At 41.0% G+C, this 19,951-nt stretch overlaps 1 protein-coding gene across 13 annotated transcripts in view; it reads left to right on the top strand.

Moving 5' to 3' along the window:
- ptprfa (protein tyrosine phosphatase receptor type Fa) overlaps nucleotides 1-19,951 on the top strand; it is a 300,893-nt gene that overhangs the window by 267,707 nt on the left and 13,235 nt on the right. For all 13 annotated transcript variants that reach the window (XM_078259537.1, XM_078259540.1, XM_078259541.1 and 10 more), the window contains 4 exons: nucleotides 7,191-7,310; nucleotides 8,271-8,425; nucleotides 11,210-11,495; nucleotides 14,642-14,820. In XM_078259537.1, the coding sequence (XP_078115663.1) occupies nucleotides 7,191-7,310; nucleotides 8,271-8,425; nucleotides 11,210-11,495; nucleotides 14,642-14,820 (740 nt within the window). The remainder of the gene's footprint in view (nucleotides 1-7,190; nucleotides 7,311-8,270; nucleotides 8,426-11,209; nucleotides 11,496-14,641; nucleotides 14,821-19,951) is intronic.

The raw sequence follows: 19,951 nt of genomic DNA, 5'->3' as shown, positions 1-19,951 counted from the left end.
CCACGGTCATAACTATCGGTAAGATCAGCCTCTTAGATCCTTACCAGTATTGGAGTTAATAATGTAATGTCTCTCCTAAAATAAGGCTCATGGGGTCAATAAAATCAAAAGGGTTCACAGGGTTTTTCCTGGCTCAGAATGGGCCTCTGGGCGGACTACGCACGACAGTAAGCATGATCAGTCCGCACACAGCAAAGGCAAAGAGTCTGTGTTACCTTATTTGACAGAAGTCTATGCATTCACCTGTTATTTCTGAAAATTTGATAAACAAAGATATATATTATGCTTGAGTAAATAAAACCCCAAAAACTGAAAAATGAATATTAACATTTAAATAAATCACCTGGAGAGTCCGGTACAGCCTGACTCTGGAGACAAAACAGAAATTAGCTCTCATATTTTTAGTTCATGTTCTGCTTGTTTAACTGTTGTTTGGTTAATTACTCCTAAACACATGTAGAGAGGATTTGAATTGCTATTTTTTATTCTCAATTATCATTTTGGTGCTGGTGATTTTCCTTTAGAGGCTGGCTAAAATTCCTCTATGCAGTAAAAACCCTGGGTTCATACCCCTGGGGAGCAACAATGCTACAACAACAACAACAACAAGACCATTACAAGTGTTAACTGGTCAGACTTGACACCACCAGGATTGGATTCCAAACTGGGCAAAAGGGGGCAACTGCCTCTGGACCCCAGACCTTCATGGAAACAAAACCTTTCGAGGTGAACAGTGTTTGCGTAATTAGAATACTTGCAATGTTGTTGGAGCATTTGCCATAAGGACAATATACTACAATATAAGCAATATATTACAATATGAAAAATATAATGCAATATAAAAAGAGGCAGGGTTTATATTATTAGCTATCTTGGGGCCCTGTCTTGGAGAAGGGCCATGTGTGAAAAACTAGTTTTATATTGTGCATATTGTTCAAAATAATAGCAGTGTGTTTAAAAAAGTGAATAATGCTCAAAATCCTGAGAATAGCTTTTAGTTGCATAATATCAATGCATTGGGAACACTGCACATTCAATTCCAAATCAAAACATGACCAAAATTGATCAAGTTTGTGTTATACCTTTACAGAAAGTGAAGAAAAAGGAATATTAGGCTGTTAAAAAAAAATAGCAGTATTTGCATTTTTCTTTACAAACTCAAACATTTACTGTATAAACTGAAAAATGTCTCAAGGATTTGCTTTACTTTGAATCACTGCACTAATATTTAGTTGCATAACCATTATTTCTGAGAACTGCTTCACATCTGTGTTGCATGGAGAACACTTTGTTGAGGGTTACTAGTTGTTTTGTAAACCGTCTATAAACTGCATGGTTATTATAAAGTTGCAACATATAAAAATAATTATCTATATATATATATATATATATATATATATATATATATATATATATATATCTTATATATATACTGTTGGAAAAGCCTGTTTAGTTCCTTACAAATGGTGCCCCATTTGTAAGGAACATGCATTTGTGGGATTAGCAGCAGAGCTGAGTATGTGGGTTGCGCCCATGAAAAATTTGCCAAATCGTCTCTGTCAGTGCCAAACAGCTTTTCTTTGCTGTTTCTATTGACTCTTGTTTTGAGCTTCTGGTACCCCCAGGTGCTGACAATCAGGTGCCTGATTCTGCAACCAGTGGCTATACCATAGCTCCACAGTCTGGGACCGAACTCTATCCTCCAAGATGACAACGCTCGCCCCCACAGGGCGGGATTTATCAGAGAATACCTCCAGAATGTGGGAGTGGAGAGGATGGAATGGCCTGCCAGCAGTCCTGACCTCAACCCCATTGAACACTTGTGGGATCAGCTTGGGCGTGCTGTTCGTGCCAGAGTGACCAACACAACCACGTTGGCTGACTTGTGACAAATGCTGGTTGAAGAATGGGATGCCATCCCACAGCAGTGTGTGACCAGGCTGGTGACCAGCATGAGGAGGAGGTGCCAGGCTGTTGTGGCTGTGTATGGTTCTTCCACACGCTACTGAGGCTCCTGTTTGTGAAATGAATCAATTGCCAATATGTCTTGTTTCTTCAAACTTCAATCATCCAATCCACCAAACACCAAACGAGTCAATGGCAGAATAAGCTGTTTGGCATTGGCAGAGAAGATTTGGCAAATTGTATAATTGTAATTTTATGAGTATGTGGGCGCAACCCACATACTCAGCACTGCTGCTCATCCCACAAATGCATGTTCCTTACAAATGGGGCACCATTTGAAAGGGAACTAAACAGGTTTTCCAACGGTATAAGATTCATTGCCAAAAAGCATTGTTACCACAGAGAAATAATCTACCAAACACAAATTTCCTTACTTTTTGTGCTAAGTATGTATGTATATATATATATATATATATACATTATATAATTATTTTATATGTTGCAACTTTATAATAACCATCCAGCCACTGTTTACAGACAGTTTACAAACCAACTATTAACCAGTAACTAGTAACAAGTATTAACTATCTAGCTAAATAATGTTTATAGATGGTTTACAAAGTATTTATTAAACTATTTAACAAGGTATTATAGTCATCTGTTGCAACTTTATAATAACCATCCAGAAACTGTTTATAGACGGTTTACAAACCAACTAGTAACCCTCAACAAAGTGTTCATCCATCTATCGATGTAATGTTTATAGATGATTTAAAAATGGTTTCTTAAAGGTTTACAAACATTTTTTAATCATGAACCGATACCTAATATAGTAAATGAGGGATATAATGTGTGTTACAATAAACTGTTAATTTACAGCACTACTAATAATTAGTAAACATTATTAATTATAATTTAATTGTTTGTTAACAGTAAAATTACTGTTTGCTAACAGTTAAATGACAATTAACTAAAGATGAATTAACTATCAATTTACCATCTATTAATGATGGTTATTATAAAGTGTTACCCATTTTTGATGTCACCCCACAAGTTTTCTATGGGATTGAGGTCTGGGGATTGGGCTGGTCACTCTATAACATCAATCTTGTTCATCTGGAACCAAGACTTTGCTCGTTTACTGGTGTGTTTTGGGTCATTGTCTTGTTGAATGACCCATTTCAAAGGCATTTCCTCTTATAGCTTAGCATAAGGCAACATGACCTCTTCAAGTATTTTGATGTATTGAAACTGACCCATGATCCCTGGTATGCGATAAATGGGCCCAACACCACAGTATGAGAAACATTCCCATAACATGATTTTTGCACCACCATGCTTTACTGTCTTGAATTCAGTGTGTTGGGGTCGTCGGACAAACTGTCTGCGGCCCCTAGACCCAAAAAGAACAATTTTCAGTCCACAGAATGTTGCGCCATTTCTCCTTTGGCCAGTCAATTACAGATTCAATTACACAGAATGAGCAGCATGCATGTCATGACTGTTGGGTCTGTTGGTTTTTTTTCTTACTAGTAAATAATTTGCCATGTGGAAATATCACTTCTACCAAAAAATTTGATTTATGAGGTTAGTGATGTTGGACTGCTATTATTTTGAACACAACTGTAAATCTAAAAATAATTCTGTGTCTAGAGGTGTTCCGATACCAGTATCGGAAAAGCCTCCAATTCTGCCTAAAATGCTGGTATCGGATAGTATTGGAGTTAATGCACCGATCCAATACCAAGCACTGTATTAAGTAGTTTATTTATGTTATTTTTCCGTACTGACTGTCTTTCAAACTAGATAATAGAAAAAAAGTTCTTTGGCATCCATTCGCTGTTTTTTGTTCATGTTTCACAAAGAGTTTAACCTGAGTCAGGCCGTACAACAAAGAAACCATATCACATCCATACAGGGATAGTACAGCTGTTCAAATAAAATATTTATATATATATATATATATATATATACATATATGCATATATATATATATATACATATATATATGATATATATATATATATGTATATATATGTATATATATGTACATATATATCATATATGTATATACTATATACATATATGTACATATATATATATATATATATATATATATATATATGTGTGTGTGTATATGTGTATTTTTTAACCCACTGATATCAGATCGGTACACGGTATCGTCCGACACTACAGTTTAGGTATCAGAATTGGTATCTAGTTGTGTTAAATCAATGTTGCACCAACTGTCTGACCCAAGACATGGGTCCAGGTATTGTTCCAGCATTGCAGTGCTGGTTTCTATAGCTGATCATTTACAAAACCATAAACAAACAGCTGCCACATTTTCCACTTATTAAAAATTAATAAAATATCTACTACAACTTAACAACTATTGTTACTACTGCTGCCTTAAAGCAGCCACTCTCATGTTGTAGATGTAATCCTCACCCACCTGGAAAACCTGCACTTGAATGATAGCAACAGGCTACAAGCAGGTCGAAGTGTGAATTATATGAAATGGAAAAATCAATCTTGTATAAGAACTGCAGTGATAACTGGTGTCAGCAGGAGCAGTAATCACAGTCAATCAGCTGGTCTGTCAAGGTTTCTACAGGCAGGCATTTTAGCTTGCTAAGGCCTCATATTAGCTTTGGCTGAACATTTGAATACATTTTTGCACGTAATGACTGTGGATTCTGTCCCCAATTTCTTACTGTGCAGTCACACTATGAAGCTGTCTTGATTACAGCAATCACGAACTCTTTTAACATACACATGGAGGGCGGTGAAGTGAAGTCTTTGTAGGTGGATAGGAGGATACACAGTAGGGGTGTTGAAATGAATCATTGCATCATTGCATTATTGCATCGCGATTGCAGACTTGGACGATTCTGCATCAATGCAGCGACAGACCATAAACGATTATTGCCTCCACCCCTGATCAACACATACCAACGTGGTGACTACAACCACGGTGCCATTTCCGGGGGGGGATGCGTTGTATTTCCCCCTTTCTTTTCTTTATATCCCTGCCTCTGCTGAAATATTTGTAAAAAAAAAATGAATTTTGAAATGAAAAAAATGTTAAACTAAGTAAAGTGCTGTAACGTGAACAGTCCATAGTGCCATAGAACGATAAAATCTGAACAGCAGTTGCTGGTTGTATTTAGCTGCTACAGAGCTCCGGGACGCCGGCTACCAGCGGCAGTTGCTTAGCCGCCAATAGGTGACTGTGAGCTGGCTACAGGCACCGCCGGATGACGGTCCTTTCAGGGGCCGTGGTAGTGGAGTTTAGCCAGAAAAAGTGAGCATCATGCGGCGATGACAGTTAAGTTTAGGCACCAAAACGACAAATTAAGTTTAGGAGAAAGATTGTGGTAAAAACACTCCCGAGGAAAGAACGAGCGTTTCCTGGGTGAAAGTATTTTATTTTCGCTGCATAGTGAACACATAGTGTTTTTTGTTAACACCACGTTGTGCTATTTCAGTTTGAGATTATTTTCAATTGAATATTGAAGTTCATAAATAAGTGTTTTGGCATGGCTGGCCGTGTGGCATCCATAGCATTGGAAGGGGGATTTCATTCTTGCATGTTTTGTTTTGTTGTGCATGATCAAAAAACAATCCCCCACCTCTGCTTTTTTCACAAATCGAAATAAAGCTGCCTTCAAGTGCGGTTGGAAACGTCAAGATCTATAAAGGATCTGACGGAAAACAGTTTTGTGAAATATAAAGTCTACTTGTGTTACATTGGGGGGTTAAAGAACAAAACAGGACGTCACACAAATTATTTTGTTAAGTGACAGTCCCCCCGCCGCAAAACCCTGCGGAAAATCGCCGGATCGCTTTTTTTGGTCTGAATGTAGCTTAGAAAATACAATATTTCCATCTGAAATGTAGCAGAGTAAAAGTAGAAAGTGGCATGAAAAGAAAAAACTCAAGTAAAGTACAAGTACCTCAACATTTGTACTTAAGTAGGCTACATTACTTGAGTAAATGTAGTTAGTTACTGAAAAGAAGAGGTAGCTTGTCAAGAAAATGTAACCATTGGTTAATGTTGATGCTGTTGTTGAGTCTCTCAGCTCTCTAGTTAACATTCTGTTGGCCTGTAACACTTAATGAGCCATGTGTGATGTGTGAGTCCAGGTGGTGGCTCTTCATACCACTTTGACCAAAGGCCATGTGGCCCTGTACTTGGCCGCAGGCCCTGCAAAACAACCCCCAAAGCCCCCCCCCACCCCACCCCACATGAAGGCTGCTTCATCCTCTGCGTCCATCCCACAGCCAATAGTGGAATAACAACAGCAACACTAACAGATGTTGTGTTGGACCAATTTGTTTTATGACTCAAGTCCTTTTAATCTGAAGAACCTTGTTTGAACTCTGTCTCACTTAATGTTCCTTTTGCATTGCATCACAACGCTCTCAAAGTGTATGTGTAACTTCTACTTGTAGTATATGTAGTATTTATACTAGAGTATCATATTGCTTTTGCTCACCCTATAACTCGAGAGGGAAGTCCAAAGAGCTCATTAAGAAACCAGTGGATGCTATAATAGAGCTAGATTAAACTCATTTGGTCTGTGAAGCAGCAGCCTAAGCCACTGTACACTACCCAACACACTCTATCCAAGAGCTCAGCTTGACTTATTACTTAAAGTGTGACTCCACAGACTTTACACATTGAAGTCTGTTTACAGGTGTTGGGAAGAACTTTTGCATATGTGAAAAAATGTTGTATAAAGCCTCTCGTGTCTCCAGAGGGAGCTGTGTGGAGTCTGATAAATGTCCTCAAGTGATGTCACTTGAGTCAGTGTCGGATCTTAAAGTGCGTTCCCTTTACCGTGGAACTCGGAAGCTGGAGCTTGGAATGAGTTGAATGTGTTCCATTTGAAATGACTTTGAAATGAAAGAAATCTGGAGGTGTGGAAAGAAGTTTACCAGACCTCTGTATCCTCATCTCTGCTGCAGGCTAGAGGCTCCAGGCATTAGCTGCTCCTAGCATAGCACATCCAAACCTCAAACCAAATTGTCAGCAGTCAAGTTGTATTGTACGTAATGTAGGTGCCAGGTTTTGACAAGAAAGAAGGTTGGGTTCTGCTGCATCAGTGTTGATCCTTTTATTCTTGGAATCTGTCTCTTATCTCACAAAGCAGAAAACTAAACAAAAAATGTATCCATAAACATAATAACAATATTTTCTTGACTTGGTTGCCATATTCAAATGTTCTGCTTTATGTTAAAACTTCAACAATAACACTTTGGTGTGTGTTTGTGTGCAGGTGAAATGTGACCAGTACTGGCCCAGTCGAGGCACAGAGACATATGGGATGATCCAGGTGACCATGCTGGACACTGTGGAGCTGGCTACGTACAGCATACGCACATTTGCCCTCTATAAGGTGGGAACTCTATATGTACACTGTATTTACGCAGACAAATACACTTGAGTGAGGAAAATGTGAATACTGTGGCTTCCTGAGAGTGATTAATAAAAAAAAAATGTCTTTTTGCGTCACATATCTATTTGTTTTAGTACATTTCATTGTGATTGATTTATCAATTAGTTACTGTGATGCATCTAACCAAAATGGAAGGAGTAACTGTTCAACGCCAAAAGGCATGCAGGGTACAGCTTGCGCTCTTTCACTCGCTGCAGTACATAGAGATAGAGCACATTTAGGTCCCGCCCCCACCGGGGAGGAAAACAACTCTCCGCTCTCCATTGACTTGTATTGCTTTGAAGGTGCCTCCTCATTAATTCCACCTGCAAACAAACAAGAGAAAAATGGCAAAAAGCTGCTGTGTGGTGTTATTCACTGCCAACAATGTTAAGAACCCATAACCCAACGATATGTCCAATGTTACATTTAGCTTAATTTACAGACAGTTAGGCTAAAACTAACATTTTGATATTTATTTTTGGTAACAAAATGTTTGCTGCACACGCAGACATAACGTTAGCTTATTGTCAGGATCCCACTGTCCATTCTACCTGCGGATTCCTCACGTCTGTTTCCACTTTTGTCTTCATAAAAGATCCGTTGTTGGGAGCTTATAAAAACTTAACACATGGGTTATTTACCCTGTTGTTGTATCACCACACAGCAGCCTTTAGGCATGTTTCAGTTGTTTGCTAGCAGACAAAATTGACTAGGAGGAACCTTCACGCAATACAAATCAATGGATTTGTTTGGACATTGTTTAATGGATTTTCCATTGATTTTTGGGGGGGCGTGGCTTTCAAAGTATGATGTGAGTATCTGTCTCTATTTATAGCCAGATGAATAAATCATGAATTTTTCAGTATGTCGAATCACATTTTTATAAATGACAAAATGTGTGTATGTGTGCTCTAACAGAATGGCTCGAGTGAGAAAAGAGAGGTTCGACAGTTCCAGTTTATGGCCTGGCCTGACCATGGAGTGCCTGAGTATCCCACCCCAACACTGGCCTTTCTACGCAGAGTCAAGGCCTGTAATCCTCCAGACGCTGGACCCATGGTGGTCCACTGCAGGTAAGCTACCTCTTAAGGTCCTAAAACACTAGGCAGACGGTCGGTCAATTATTTCCTCTCACACCGCCGCAGAACGTGCGTGCTACTCTTTGTGGTGTGTTCAAGTCCAATGTTTTTACCAAGACGCAACAGTTGGCCTTCGTCGGCACTAGTTGACGCCAGGTTGGTGCGGTAGGGCTTTTACATCAACAAAAAGGCCTCAGTATGATTCAAAGAAAAGTGTGCGGGAACATCTAGCATAGTCTGAAATCCCCTTTCCAATGGCGTCCAACAATTAGTTTAACTTTGTGAAACAGGCAAACCAACTATCAAGGCCACATTACGCAGTGATTGGCCAAGTGTGTTGAGGTGTAGCCCACATGCTGCAGCGAACGTTCCTCTATTTCTTCTGCGAGCGAATGTGTTAAGCCAGGCAGGTAATCGCATACAGGAAGGCCACCAGCCGGATACTTAACAAAATAAAACAAACTTCAAAATAAAACACCCAGGTTTATGGAGATTGACTGTCTCTACAGCGAGACATGCGATCAGGCACACGGAGAGAGACCGACGGAGGGACAGAGAGATTAACACACACACACACACACACACGCGGAGAGAGAGAGAGAGAGAGAGAGAGACGTTCTGTAGAGTGGAGAGGAGAAGGACTGCCTTTTGACCAGTGCAGAGAAATAGGCGTCTGTTATGAACAGCTAGGCGCACGATCAGGCAGGAATCTACGCTTCACGGCTATTCGTGGCGTTTCCTCATGTGGTGTGTTTCTGCTGTGAGAGTAGGCGGGGTTTAAACCCTTCATGTGTACAACTGAGTTCAACACTATGAATCACAGGCGCATTATTAAATGAAGATGACTAGCAGGAAAGCAAGGGATTAAATGACTTTAGTAGGAAGCATGTTAAACAAGCACACAATAACTTACAAAGCAAGGCTGTTGCAAAGTGAGTTAATAAGTATAACACTGTTTTTTTTTTTTTTTAAATGGATACATTTGAAAAACACATATGTTACATGTCAGTTAGCTGACGCTTTTATCCAAAGCAACTTACAATTGCTATATGTATGTCAGAGGACACATGCCTCTGGCGCAACTATGGGTTAAGTGAGACACATAGGTTGATGCATCACAGTGGGAATTGAACCCAGATGTCCCACTCCAAAGGCATGTGTCATATCCACTGCGCCATCACCAAGCCACAACCATATAGCTGTAGCAACTTAAAATGACCGGTCAACAGACACCTGTGAGTATGCCTATAATACTAACTGGATCAAATGTGCGTGTGCATAGAATTAGTATCATGGGTTAGTAATGTTATCAGTAATTGCATTATGTCAAAACAAAACCGAGAAATACCCAGAGATCTTTGAAAGTTCTCATGTGTAGTAGCCCAGCTGGTCTGTGGGGCTTTATACCACACGTATCAAAAGAACAGAAAAGGCAAAGATCTGAAAATCCAGTCCAGTTTTCTTTAGGCAGATTGCTCCCTCCCTGCTGTTTAACAGACCTTCACATCACTTCTTCTTTGTAGTGAGGTCAGCGATGTTCGCAATCTAGCACGGCTCGCCATATTGAAGCGCTGAGGCAATACACTGGTGTCTTCTACACAACATGTGTCTGGCATGGTTAACGTTTTCTTTGTTGTGATTCTTTCACTAGCAACCAAGTGTTGCTAAATTTATAAGCTAAATATAAGCACAGTAGACTAATAAATGATCTCTTCTAACAGATATCTGCATATGAATGCAGAATCTGTAGGCAACGGGACAAGATTTTGGTTTCTGAAGCGTTTCTTTTTGAATAGGGACAGATGCTGCTACATAGACATTTGTGCAACAAATCTCCAATGTACAGCATCGCACCATTCATATCTATTGCTTATATCCAATGCCCGTCTGCGTTTGGATTTCCGTTTGTATCCTGAGTAGTACTAATTACGTTTGAGCGGGCTTTGGTTGAATGCAGATAAACGAGAGGCGCAACGCATTGGCTGAAATGCAATCTAAGAACCCATCGGCTATCCTCCGGCAACGGTTTAGCCTTTGATTAGCTTTTTTTTTCGTCTCTCAACTCCAACTCCAAGTCTGGTCTGGATATCGGCTTGCTGAAACTCCGAAATATTGGCCACTCCCCCCAGAGGCTAAATCTTTGTCAAACTAATAGGCGATGGGTTTCGATAAATGGTCTTTGACTGTGTCTTTGTTGATTTTGCTAAACAGTGGTCACTATGGACACCTACAGTGACACCTACAGGATTTGACCTATATGTATTTTATGAGAATACGAACCCCAGAAAGAGTAGTTGTTGCCGAGGCAACTAGAAGCCATTTTGCAATGGGATTACACCAGCCGTGATGCCTAATCAAGCCAGAGGCCTAAAGTTTGGGGGCCAAGGCCCTTTTGCACTTCCTTGCCACCTACCTCCGCCGCCCATATTCAAACTCTGCCTTCATTTTGATCTCAACTAACTACACATCTGTAAAGTTTTGTATCTGCATCTTGCACCGTGTGATGCTATCGCAGTGACAAAATCTTTCTACAGACAGATAGAAATATTAATACCTGGCAAAATATTTTAAAACTGCCTCTGTGGTAGATCTGCTATAGTAGGTGTCTCAAGGACCACATTTTGTCATGATGACACACACACACACACACACACACACACACACACACACACACACACACACACACACACACACACAAGGTGATAACAATACCAGCTGGTAACAACAAATGCCAATAAACTATTGAGTCAACCATGTTTTGTCTGTGTGCTCTGTCAGTGCCGGTGTGGGCCGAACAGGCTGCCTCATTGTGATCGAAGCCATGCTGGAGAGGATGAAACACGAGAAGTCGGTGGACATTTACGGTCATGTGACATGTATGCGAGCTCAGAGGAACTACATGGTGCAAACAGAGGATCAGTACATATTCATCCACGAGGCCCTGCTGGAAGCTGCAACATGTGGCAACACAGAAGTCCCTGCACGAAACCTGTACGCCCACATCCAGAAGCTCACCCAGATCCCTCCGGGAGAGAGTGTCACCGCCATGGAACTGGAGTTTAAGGTTGGTACCTTTTTTGTTTTTGATTGTTTTGTGCGTGGTGAGTTCGCACAGCATGATAGTACATTTAAAGTGGAACTCCGATCACATGGCTGGCTCTGCTGTGTTTGTCTTGATTGACAGACTTTGTGATGCAATGCCGTATTATGAAACAAAACGGTTGTTGTGGTAAATGGCATTGTAAAATAAAAAACAGAAGTATAATCAATAAGGGGTGCACAATAAATCACAATTTTATCGAAATAGCATGGTCTGAATGAAGTATTGTAGTGCTGCAGAGATCCTATCCTACAGTCTAAAGAAAAAAGTCTTGTACAGATTTTTGCAAAAATCACACTATAATCATTTTAATATTTTTCATTAATAATGAGAAAAAATGATACAAAAATCATCATTCCCTCCAATATCATGAATCATATCGCAATCGCAGTATCAGTCAAAATAATCGCAATATTTTCCTTATATCCTGCAGCCCTATAATCAATTCTGGGGCTAACCAGAAAACAAAGCTAAGACCTTAGAACAGGTGTATTGTTACCAAATGTGCCTTCTCTTGTGATTCTGGGAGCAGTCTTTTTAGGCTGAGGAGGGTGTTGCAATAGTCTAAACCCAATGGTTTCCAAACTTTTCACGTCATTCTCCCTTCACCCTGAAATTCCTTCCATTTTTACCTGACGAAGGTCTGAGACCGAAACGTTGTATTTTTCTAAATAAATTCTTGCTTGCGTAATGGTCAGAGTGCGGGACTCTTGTCCAAGCTTTTGATCTGCTACTTTGGATCATATCCTACGCACCTGCCCGACAAAAGAGGTGTGCAAAAAAGCTTTCTTACGTAGCATCAGAGCACTCAAATCGATTTATAGATCTTTTTACACAGCAGACATTTTGACTTGTCGTACCAAGAAAGGCACATGCATGTATGTTTTACTGCATCTACCTGAGACAAGAAGCCTCTAACTGTACTCCAGCTATATTTTTGATATGATAAAATGTAGTTTTTGTTATGTTGTTGACTTGGCTCTGGAGTATATAAAGTCAGAATCAACAATAACAACAATTCAACGGACTAAAAGTCAGGATATCTCAGCCTCTGTTGCATTCATGTTTGTTTGTTTTTTTATCCAAGTCTTCCAACATAATGGAAGAGCAATCCTAAATGGTTTAAGTGCCCCTTTATGATGCAGTGAGAGCTAGGGAAGGGTGAGGATTTTTATCTTCCGCCTGTGCAACAGAGATGAACTCCTTCTCAGAGGAGGAGCTGCGAGTGCGAGAGCTTAACTTCTGAACTTAAGACGACAGGCCGAAGGAGAGGGAGGGTGCAGAGGGAGAGAGGGATGGAGGGAAGGAGACAGGGCCGGGACAAACTGGATGTCTGACGGCTTAACGATTAGGGCCTACTGGGTTTGGTGGTTTTACATGGGATGAGCCGCAGCACTGCATCACCCTCTACTGCTCACTCCGCACTGAGCGACACCACAGTGATTCAACACCCCACACGCATGGGTGGCAGGCCACAACCCAAATTATACTGCTTGTTCAAGCAAGCAGAACGGCTGTAAATCCGGACGGAGCATAATTAGGTTTTCATCCTCGACTCACTGTAAATGTCTTTCGCAAGCACTTCTCAAAATGACACTTGCCCTTGCGTTGCAGAGAAATCACATTAGGGCCTGTCAGCAAAGCCAGCCTGAAAAAAAACCAACTCAGTTGGGATGTTGCCATTCAAAAGTTGTATTCCCCTCGGCTTAATATGCATTGATACAGGCCTCTCTACGTCAGCTCAGAGCAAATATGTGTTTGTTTTGACTTGTCAATGTCTTGTCAGGTGTTTTTTTTTTTTTTTAACACCATAGTTTTTTTTTAAACACCATAAGCCCATCATACATGTGTCTGCATATATCATCTGTCACAAAGCTTCTTAGGAGCTCTCCAGAAAGTTCAAGTACTTCCCCCATTTTCTAGTATAGACATTCAATCTGGCAAACTGTAAATACATGACATGTCTTCAAACGCCGCTACCCTAGCCATCTCACAAGCCCACTCCTGGATTGACGGTACCCCTTCATTCCTCCATCCTCTTAAAAGAATCTGTCTGGCTATCATTGAACTAGTCTGGACCCAGCTTCTTATGTTTATCCATCCCGCTTGGGATTGACCCATCTCCCAGAACAAATAATCTTGGGCTGAATGGAACCTGGGTCCCTGCAATCAGACATGACTAGGATACAGGTTATCATGTATCCTAGTCCAAAATTCCTGGACCTTATCACATTCAGGGTGTGTTTCAACACAGCCCGGTATCAGGTTTATTTGAAGTCAGAGAACAAAGAGGATCAGCTCAAAGTGCATTTTTCATGCATTAATAAGAATGTTAGATCCCCATGCCCTCTAACAACCTTACCACATTCCACCAAGACCGGTTGTATTAGCTCTTTGAAAGACCAGCAGCTGCAACCCGTTCTCACTCCGAACTCGTAAAATACGGACGTTTGGACAGTGGCTGTCAGCGTCAGAAGCGATGCAAAAAGCGCCCTTCACTGTGTTTGTAGAATGCGCCAGGGAGAGCAGCAGCTACACGGGGTTTGAAGATGACGTAGCACTAAGAGCGACTACGGTAGCGAGTAGTATGAAAGCCCGAAAATCCGCATAGGGAGATTGGTTGGGGTGGTGGGTGGGTCAAACAACACAAGACTTTCACCCAGGAGACCGGGGATCGTGTCCCGCATGTCACGTTTCCTAAACCCAACCGTCGCTTTCTTCTTTTACTAAACCCAAATGTCCCGTTATTGTTTTCCTGAACCCAACCGTCCCGTTCTTTTCCTAAACCCAACTGTCCCGTTCTTCTTTTCCTAAACCCAACCGTCGCGTTCTTCCCGCGTGTCATGGAAACATAAGCCCACCCACGACCTTTTCCTTAACCTAACTGCGTCAAAAGTGACGCCAATAGTCCCGACCAAGCGCGTTTAGATAAAGCGCGTTTAGATATGACGCTAAAGGAGACTTTTAGCGGCAATAACAACGCCAAAGGCACCTGGCCAAGCGTCCGTATTTTACGAGATGGGATGGAGAATCTGTTGGCAGCGGACAGTGGAGACAGTGGGTGTAGTTGTGAAGCTGCAGTGCACGTGTCCGCCTTTCTGTGTCCGCAGAAACTGGCCAACTCTAAAGCACATACCTCAAGATTCATCAGTGCCAACCTGCCGTGTAACAAATTCAAGAACCGCCTGGTGAACATCATGCCTTTCGAGTCCACCCGTGTCTGCCTGCAGCCGATCAGAGGGGTGGAGGGCTCCGACTACATCAACGCCAGCTTCATCGACGGATACAGGTAAATCCATGGAAACCATTTCATTGTGGTGTGTGACACACAGGGCCAGCGAAAGAGATAATAGAGAGGATAATATTCTTTAGTGTCTAAGAAACATAAATTACAAACATAAAAGTTAGTACAAGTATACTTTTACTTTTTGTGCTTAATTGATTGCTTGAGTGCAAGTTGTACATAAGTGTCCGAGCAGGTTAGGTGTTCAGCATATGTTACCACGGCGATTTAACCCGTTAACAAGTGATCCACCGTAGTGATACATAAAACCCTGGGTTGAACCTGAAGTTACCTCGTTAACGCCAAATCTTGCTTCGTAATACAGGCCTACTGATGTGATCCATGTGATTGTGATGTCACAAACGAATAGTACAAGCACATAGTAGTGACATTTGAGTACAGATTCAGCTATTGCTAAAATGCCTCTATCTTTTGCTCTCTGTGAAGCAATCCTTCAAGATAAATAAAAAAAAGACCTCCAGCACTATGCAATAGCTAAATAAAGAGAGGGAAAGAGAGTCTGCCTGAGTTTGTAACACAACTACAAATATTAGATGTCACCACTGGTATTGTCACATGTCAGATAATCCAGGGCCTCAATCTCAGGCCTCTCGGAGAAGTATTTCTTTTCTGAAAATGTAAACACTAATTGGAAATACTTTCCAGTGCTCTAGCAGAGTAAAGTCTGTGCTAATGAATAAGGACTTTTACTTGCAGCGAGGGTGGGTGTGTCTTTTTCTGGGCTGTCAGCGCCTAATGAAGTCCCCTGGGCACCTCCACCTAAGGGAGGATGGGGAAAGAGGCAGGGATGTCCTGTAATTCCTCTTGCAGTAATTAACAGTGGAGTGAGATCCAGGGAGATCCAGCACTCTCGGAGCTCAACCTTTATAGTGCACAGCGTGGATTAGGATGGATTAAGGTGAGGGGGAGAGACATAACGATGATTAGTGGAGGTGTCCAATCACCTCAATGTACAGTATATCAGCTGTAGTCATTCAGCTCGGTGCCTGTCCATGGTGATGTGAGATAGAAAGTCAGTAAGCAGGTGTACTCCAGTCTATCATTACTTCTAGATTAGAGAATACTTGGAATAGAATGGACTTCCTGCTTAAACCATTTATTATCCTTTGATAGCACTTTGTAATGTGACTTATTATTAAAGTGGCTATTTGTAACTTTCAGTTTGTGTCGATTCTAGCAGCCGCTTTGAACAAAAGCGGTAGTGTTTTTACCACACCTGCTGTTGTAAAGATCTTTTCTTTACGGTGCTGGATTGCACGCTGTAGATTGCTGGGTTAGCGTTATGGGGAGGTCATATAGTTGCTTTGACTATTTTGCTCAGACAGAAAATCATTTATTGACAATAAGAGAATAAGTTACAGATGCATCGTTGCATTTCAAGTGTTGCATACGGTAACTTAGCCTACTCTGGATGTCTCGTGAGCTAAACCGGGTATCACTGTCACTGTGTCACGAGCCAAAGCATTAAGAGATTGTTGTAGCAACCAATGTTATAGTAACTTAGATTTATATAGCGCATTTCATGAAACCCACGGACGCTTTACACAACTACAGGGGGACAAGGGAAAAGAAAATAGTAGGCCAACACAAACACGGACTGAAAGGAATAAAACATCCGTGCTGAATGGAAGGAGGACGTCATTTAATGTCAGCTACTGACGTACAACCACATCGCGCATTGTAAAGTTATTTTATGGATGAAATAGACATATTACATACCTGAGGGCCAATTCAGGGACGTTTTTGAATCATTTACAATCCCGTAATTGTCTCCATCTGTTAAAAGCCAGACCGAGATTGACTCTAGTTTTCGGCCATTGTTTGTCACTTTCCCTTTTTAGCTTTTAGTTGTTCTCCATTTAATTTCATTTTTTTTTCTGTGATGGCCCTGCCCCAGTATCAGCCATAACAGATAACTTCTAAAATAAAAATACGGGTCCCCAGATAGCTCAGTCGGTAGAGCAGGCACCCATATATAGAGGTTTACTCCTCGACGCAGCGGGCCCGGGTTTGACTCCGACCTCCGGCCCTTTGCTGTCATTCCCCCCCTTTCGTGTCTTCATCTGTCCTGTAAAGGCCTAAAATGCCCAAAAAATTATCTGAAAAAAAACATTTGTAAAATAAAAATACAATTAGGCCTATATAAAGAAAACTCCTTTTACCTGGCTGCGTAGGCTTTTCCGGTGTTACAAAGAAATCTGTGACCCGTCATTCGTTCTTAACTGTTTCAGAAACATTAAAAAGTTACATATAGTCACTTTAAGGAAAACTTGTATCTTCTTTTTGTTGGTTTGGCCATTGTTTCTATCAGTTATCACTTAATCTAAACCATTATTTAGAGTCCAAACTGAATGTAAGTATCCCTGAAATGGCTAAGAAGCCCTATTTGCTCAGGAAAACTGTGTGCACTCAGCTACAGTAAGTACAGTTGGTCAAAGTTGAAACCGGAAGCTCTTCCAAATTATGATAACACCTGCAAAATGTTGCTGGAAGAGATGTCAAACGACTCCTGCTGCTCCGAAGGGATGGCTTTTTTTCATTTCCTCATAATCGATTCAAAGCCATCAGATCTTTTTAAGGACATTGCCGTGGTCTTAGATCTCAGCAATTTACTTTGTGAGTGCAATGCTATGATGACTGGTAGATATAATGACCAAAACTACAATTATACTGAAATTAAACTTTATTCAAGTTTCACTAGAATGGAAATAGGTCATCTGTATCCACTATAATAAAACATGCTTTTACTGTAAGTTGGAGTCAATCCCTAGTTCATTATGTGACATCATGTGAACATTGCTACTCACACAGAACAAGTATTGTGTGTATCAGCCTGATGTATCTTGTTCCTCTGCCATAGAGCTCCATTGTTGTTGTCCAAAAACTGTTCAAAACACATCAGGAGGTAGTGCAGATTGTCCAGTCATTACATGGTTGGCGGTTCAATCCCTGGGAAAGTGACCTTGATCAAGACACTGAACCCCAAGTTGCCTCCAATGGGCAGGCCAGCTGCAGTGAATGGGTGAATTGTTAAGCAATTTGTCTGTTAAGGTAGAAAAGATGCAGCCCAGTTACCTTTACCGTTGCACTGGCTGACATGTCTCACTATTACCATGAACAAACCCCCTGTAGTTTATTTTGACTCAGTCCTGCTGTCCCAAATGCTCACTAGACTAGAGCACCAAATGTGGATTAATCCGCAGCTGAAAATAGTGCTCAACAAATGCACTGTTCCCTCCTGCCACACACAGGGGAGGGGAATCAGAAAGTATTGAGAGATGGCATAAACCATTGTTGGTTTTTGTCTTTCCTGAGGATTTGTTGACAATAGTAACAGTATGGAATAAAGCCAGCTTTTTCCTTTAAACACACGTCTTCTTTGATTTCCATTATGATATACAGCATATGTTGTTTTATCAATCAGCATAACGTTATAGCAACATTAGTTGGTTAAAACAGTTTACAGTTCTGGGTGCTCTTTAGCAGCCAAACTGTTTGCTTTTGTTTGTTTGTTTGTTTGCCTGCTTTAATGCACAGAGGTCAGTAATGATGCCATTATTATTCCACCTCCCACATCTGGTACTGGTCCTGGTTCCTCTAATCATTGTGAGCATTGATGAGCCAGAACAGCCAGCAGGTAAAGGGACGGCCGTGCCAGAGTCCCAACAAAATACAGAAGCTTTGGTTCCTAAGTTTATATTTGTTTGTTGTATTATGAAGGTATTCAAACAATAGTTCCAATGCCTGTTGCACAGAGGTGAAACCTGAGAGCAGGACAGGTGCGGACTCGCAAACCAAAAACAACAGTGCCTCAAGCCATCTCTGGCTACGCACAAATGATAGAGCAGTGATAACACAGATAACAGAACAGGAATACTCAGTATGTGTGCTGCACTGGCACTCAGGCACTCAGGCAAACAGGCTTGACTGCATTACCCAAGCCCTTTGCTGCATGCTTCAACACTGCCCCCCAGTGGGCAGGTCGGGAGTAGTTCCGGAGCCCCGAGCCGAGCTGAGCAGCTGGGATGGCATCTGTCATTTTAACAGCGCTGTTAAAAAAGGGTCTGTGTTCAAACAAAAGCATTTAAATATCAGCGCATTACATTAGCAACATCTGACTCATCAAATTTACTTTAAGGGGCTGTGTAATGTTAAATATTTAACACTTGATTTAATTTCAGTTCAGTCCTAAACAGTTGTGGGACGTCATTGCCTGGAACTAGAAGCTATTAAAGGAATGTGCTGAAGGGTGAATCTGAATGAACTCAGTTTTATTTATGTAATATTATTGCAGGCTCACATACATAAATATGTATGACAGGAATTCTTAATGTACATTATAGGTGGATGTATATTATAGAAAGATTGCTTTATTAAAGCTTCAAAACTGGGGTTGAAGCTCTTTACTAGGATTTTATTTAGATTTTCAGTTTACGTATACAAAAACTGGGCAAAGTGGGCAACTTCCCTACGGACCCAGACCCCCCCCAAGGGCCCCAATGGCCCCAAAAGCCCCAGGATCACTGTATGTCAGTTGGTTTTTAATATTTTGGTTGATTGCAGATTTTTTGGGAATATGTGGTGATGGCCAAATGAAGCCTCACAAAGCTTCGTGAAGCATTTTATAGTCACTACTAAACCAACCCTTTGTTGAACATAGAGTGGTTCACAAATCTTAATTAAGGCTTCATTTGGCCATCACTAGTAATATACACCACTGAAGTACATTGTTAATTTGCATGATAAGGACCTTAAAGCAGTAGTTTTGTTTATCTCATGCATGAAGACTCTCATGAACACGCCATACACAGCCGTGCCAATGGTTGCACACTATTCCTCTGATCAAAAGGTGGCGTTATTAGGCTACACCAACATAGGCAACAATGTGCCAGCAAAGGCAGAGAAGAAGAGGCTAAATGAGCCTCATGAAGCATCATGAACTATTATCTTTATCCTCTGAGCCCACTAGATGGCGCTCTCTGTTCAACAAAGGGTTGAAAGCACACTGAATTGCCATTCCTTGAACCATTTTTTTTTTTTAAACCAAAAGTGCCATCTAGTGGGGATCAGATAATAAATAAAATGATTCACAAAGCTTCATGAGGCTTCATTTGGC

This window comes from Sander vitreus, chromosome 9 (genome assembly GCF_031162955.1).
Source record: "Sander vitreus isolate 19-12246 chromosome 9, sanVit1, whole genome shotgun sequence".
NCBI lineage: Eukaryota > Metazoa > Chordata > Actinopteri > Perciformes > Percidae > Sander > Sander vitreus.
The sequence above is the reverse complement of the archived record's forward strand: the minus strand, read 5'-3'. Positions and strand labels throughout refer to the sequence as shown.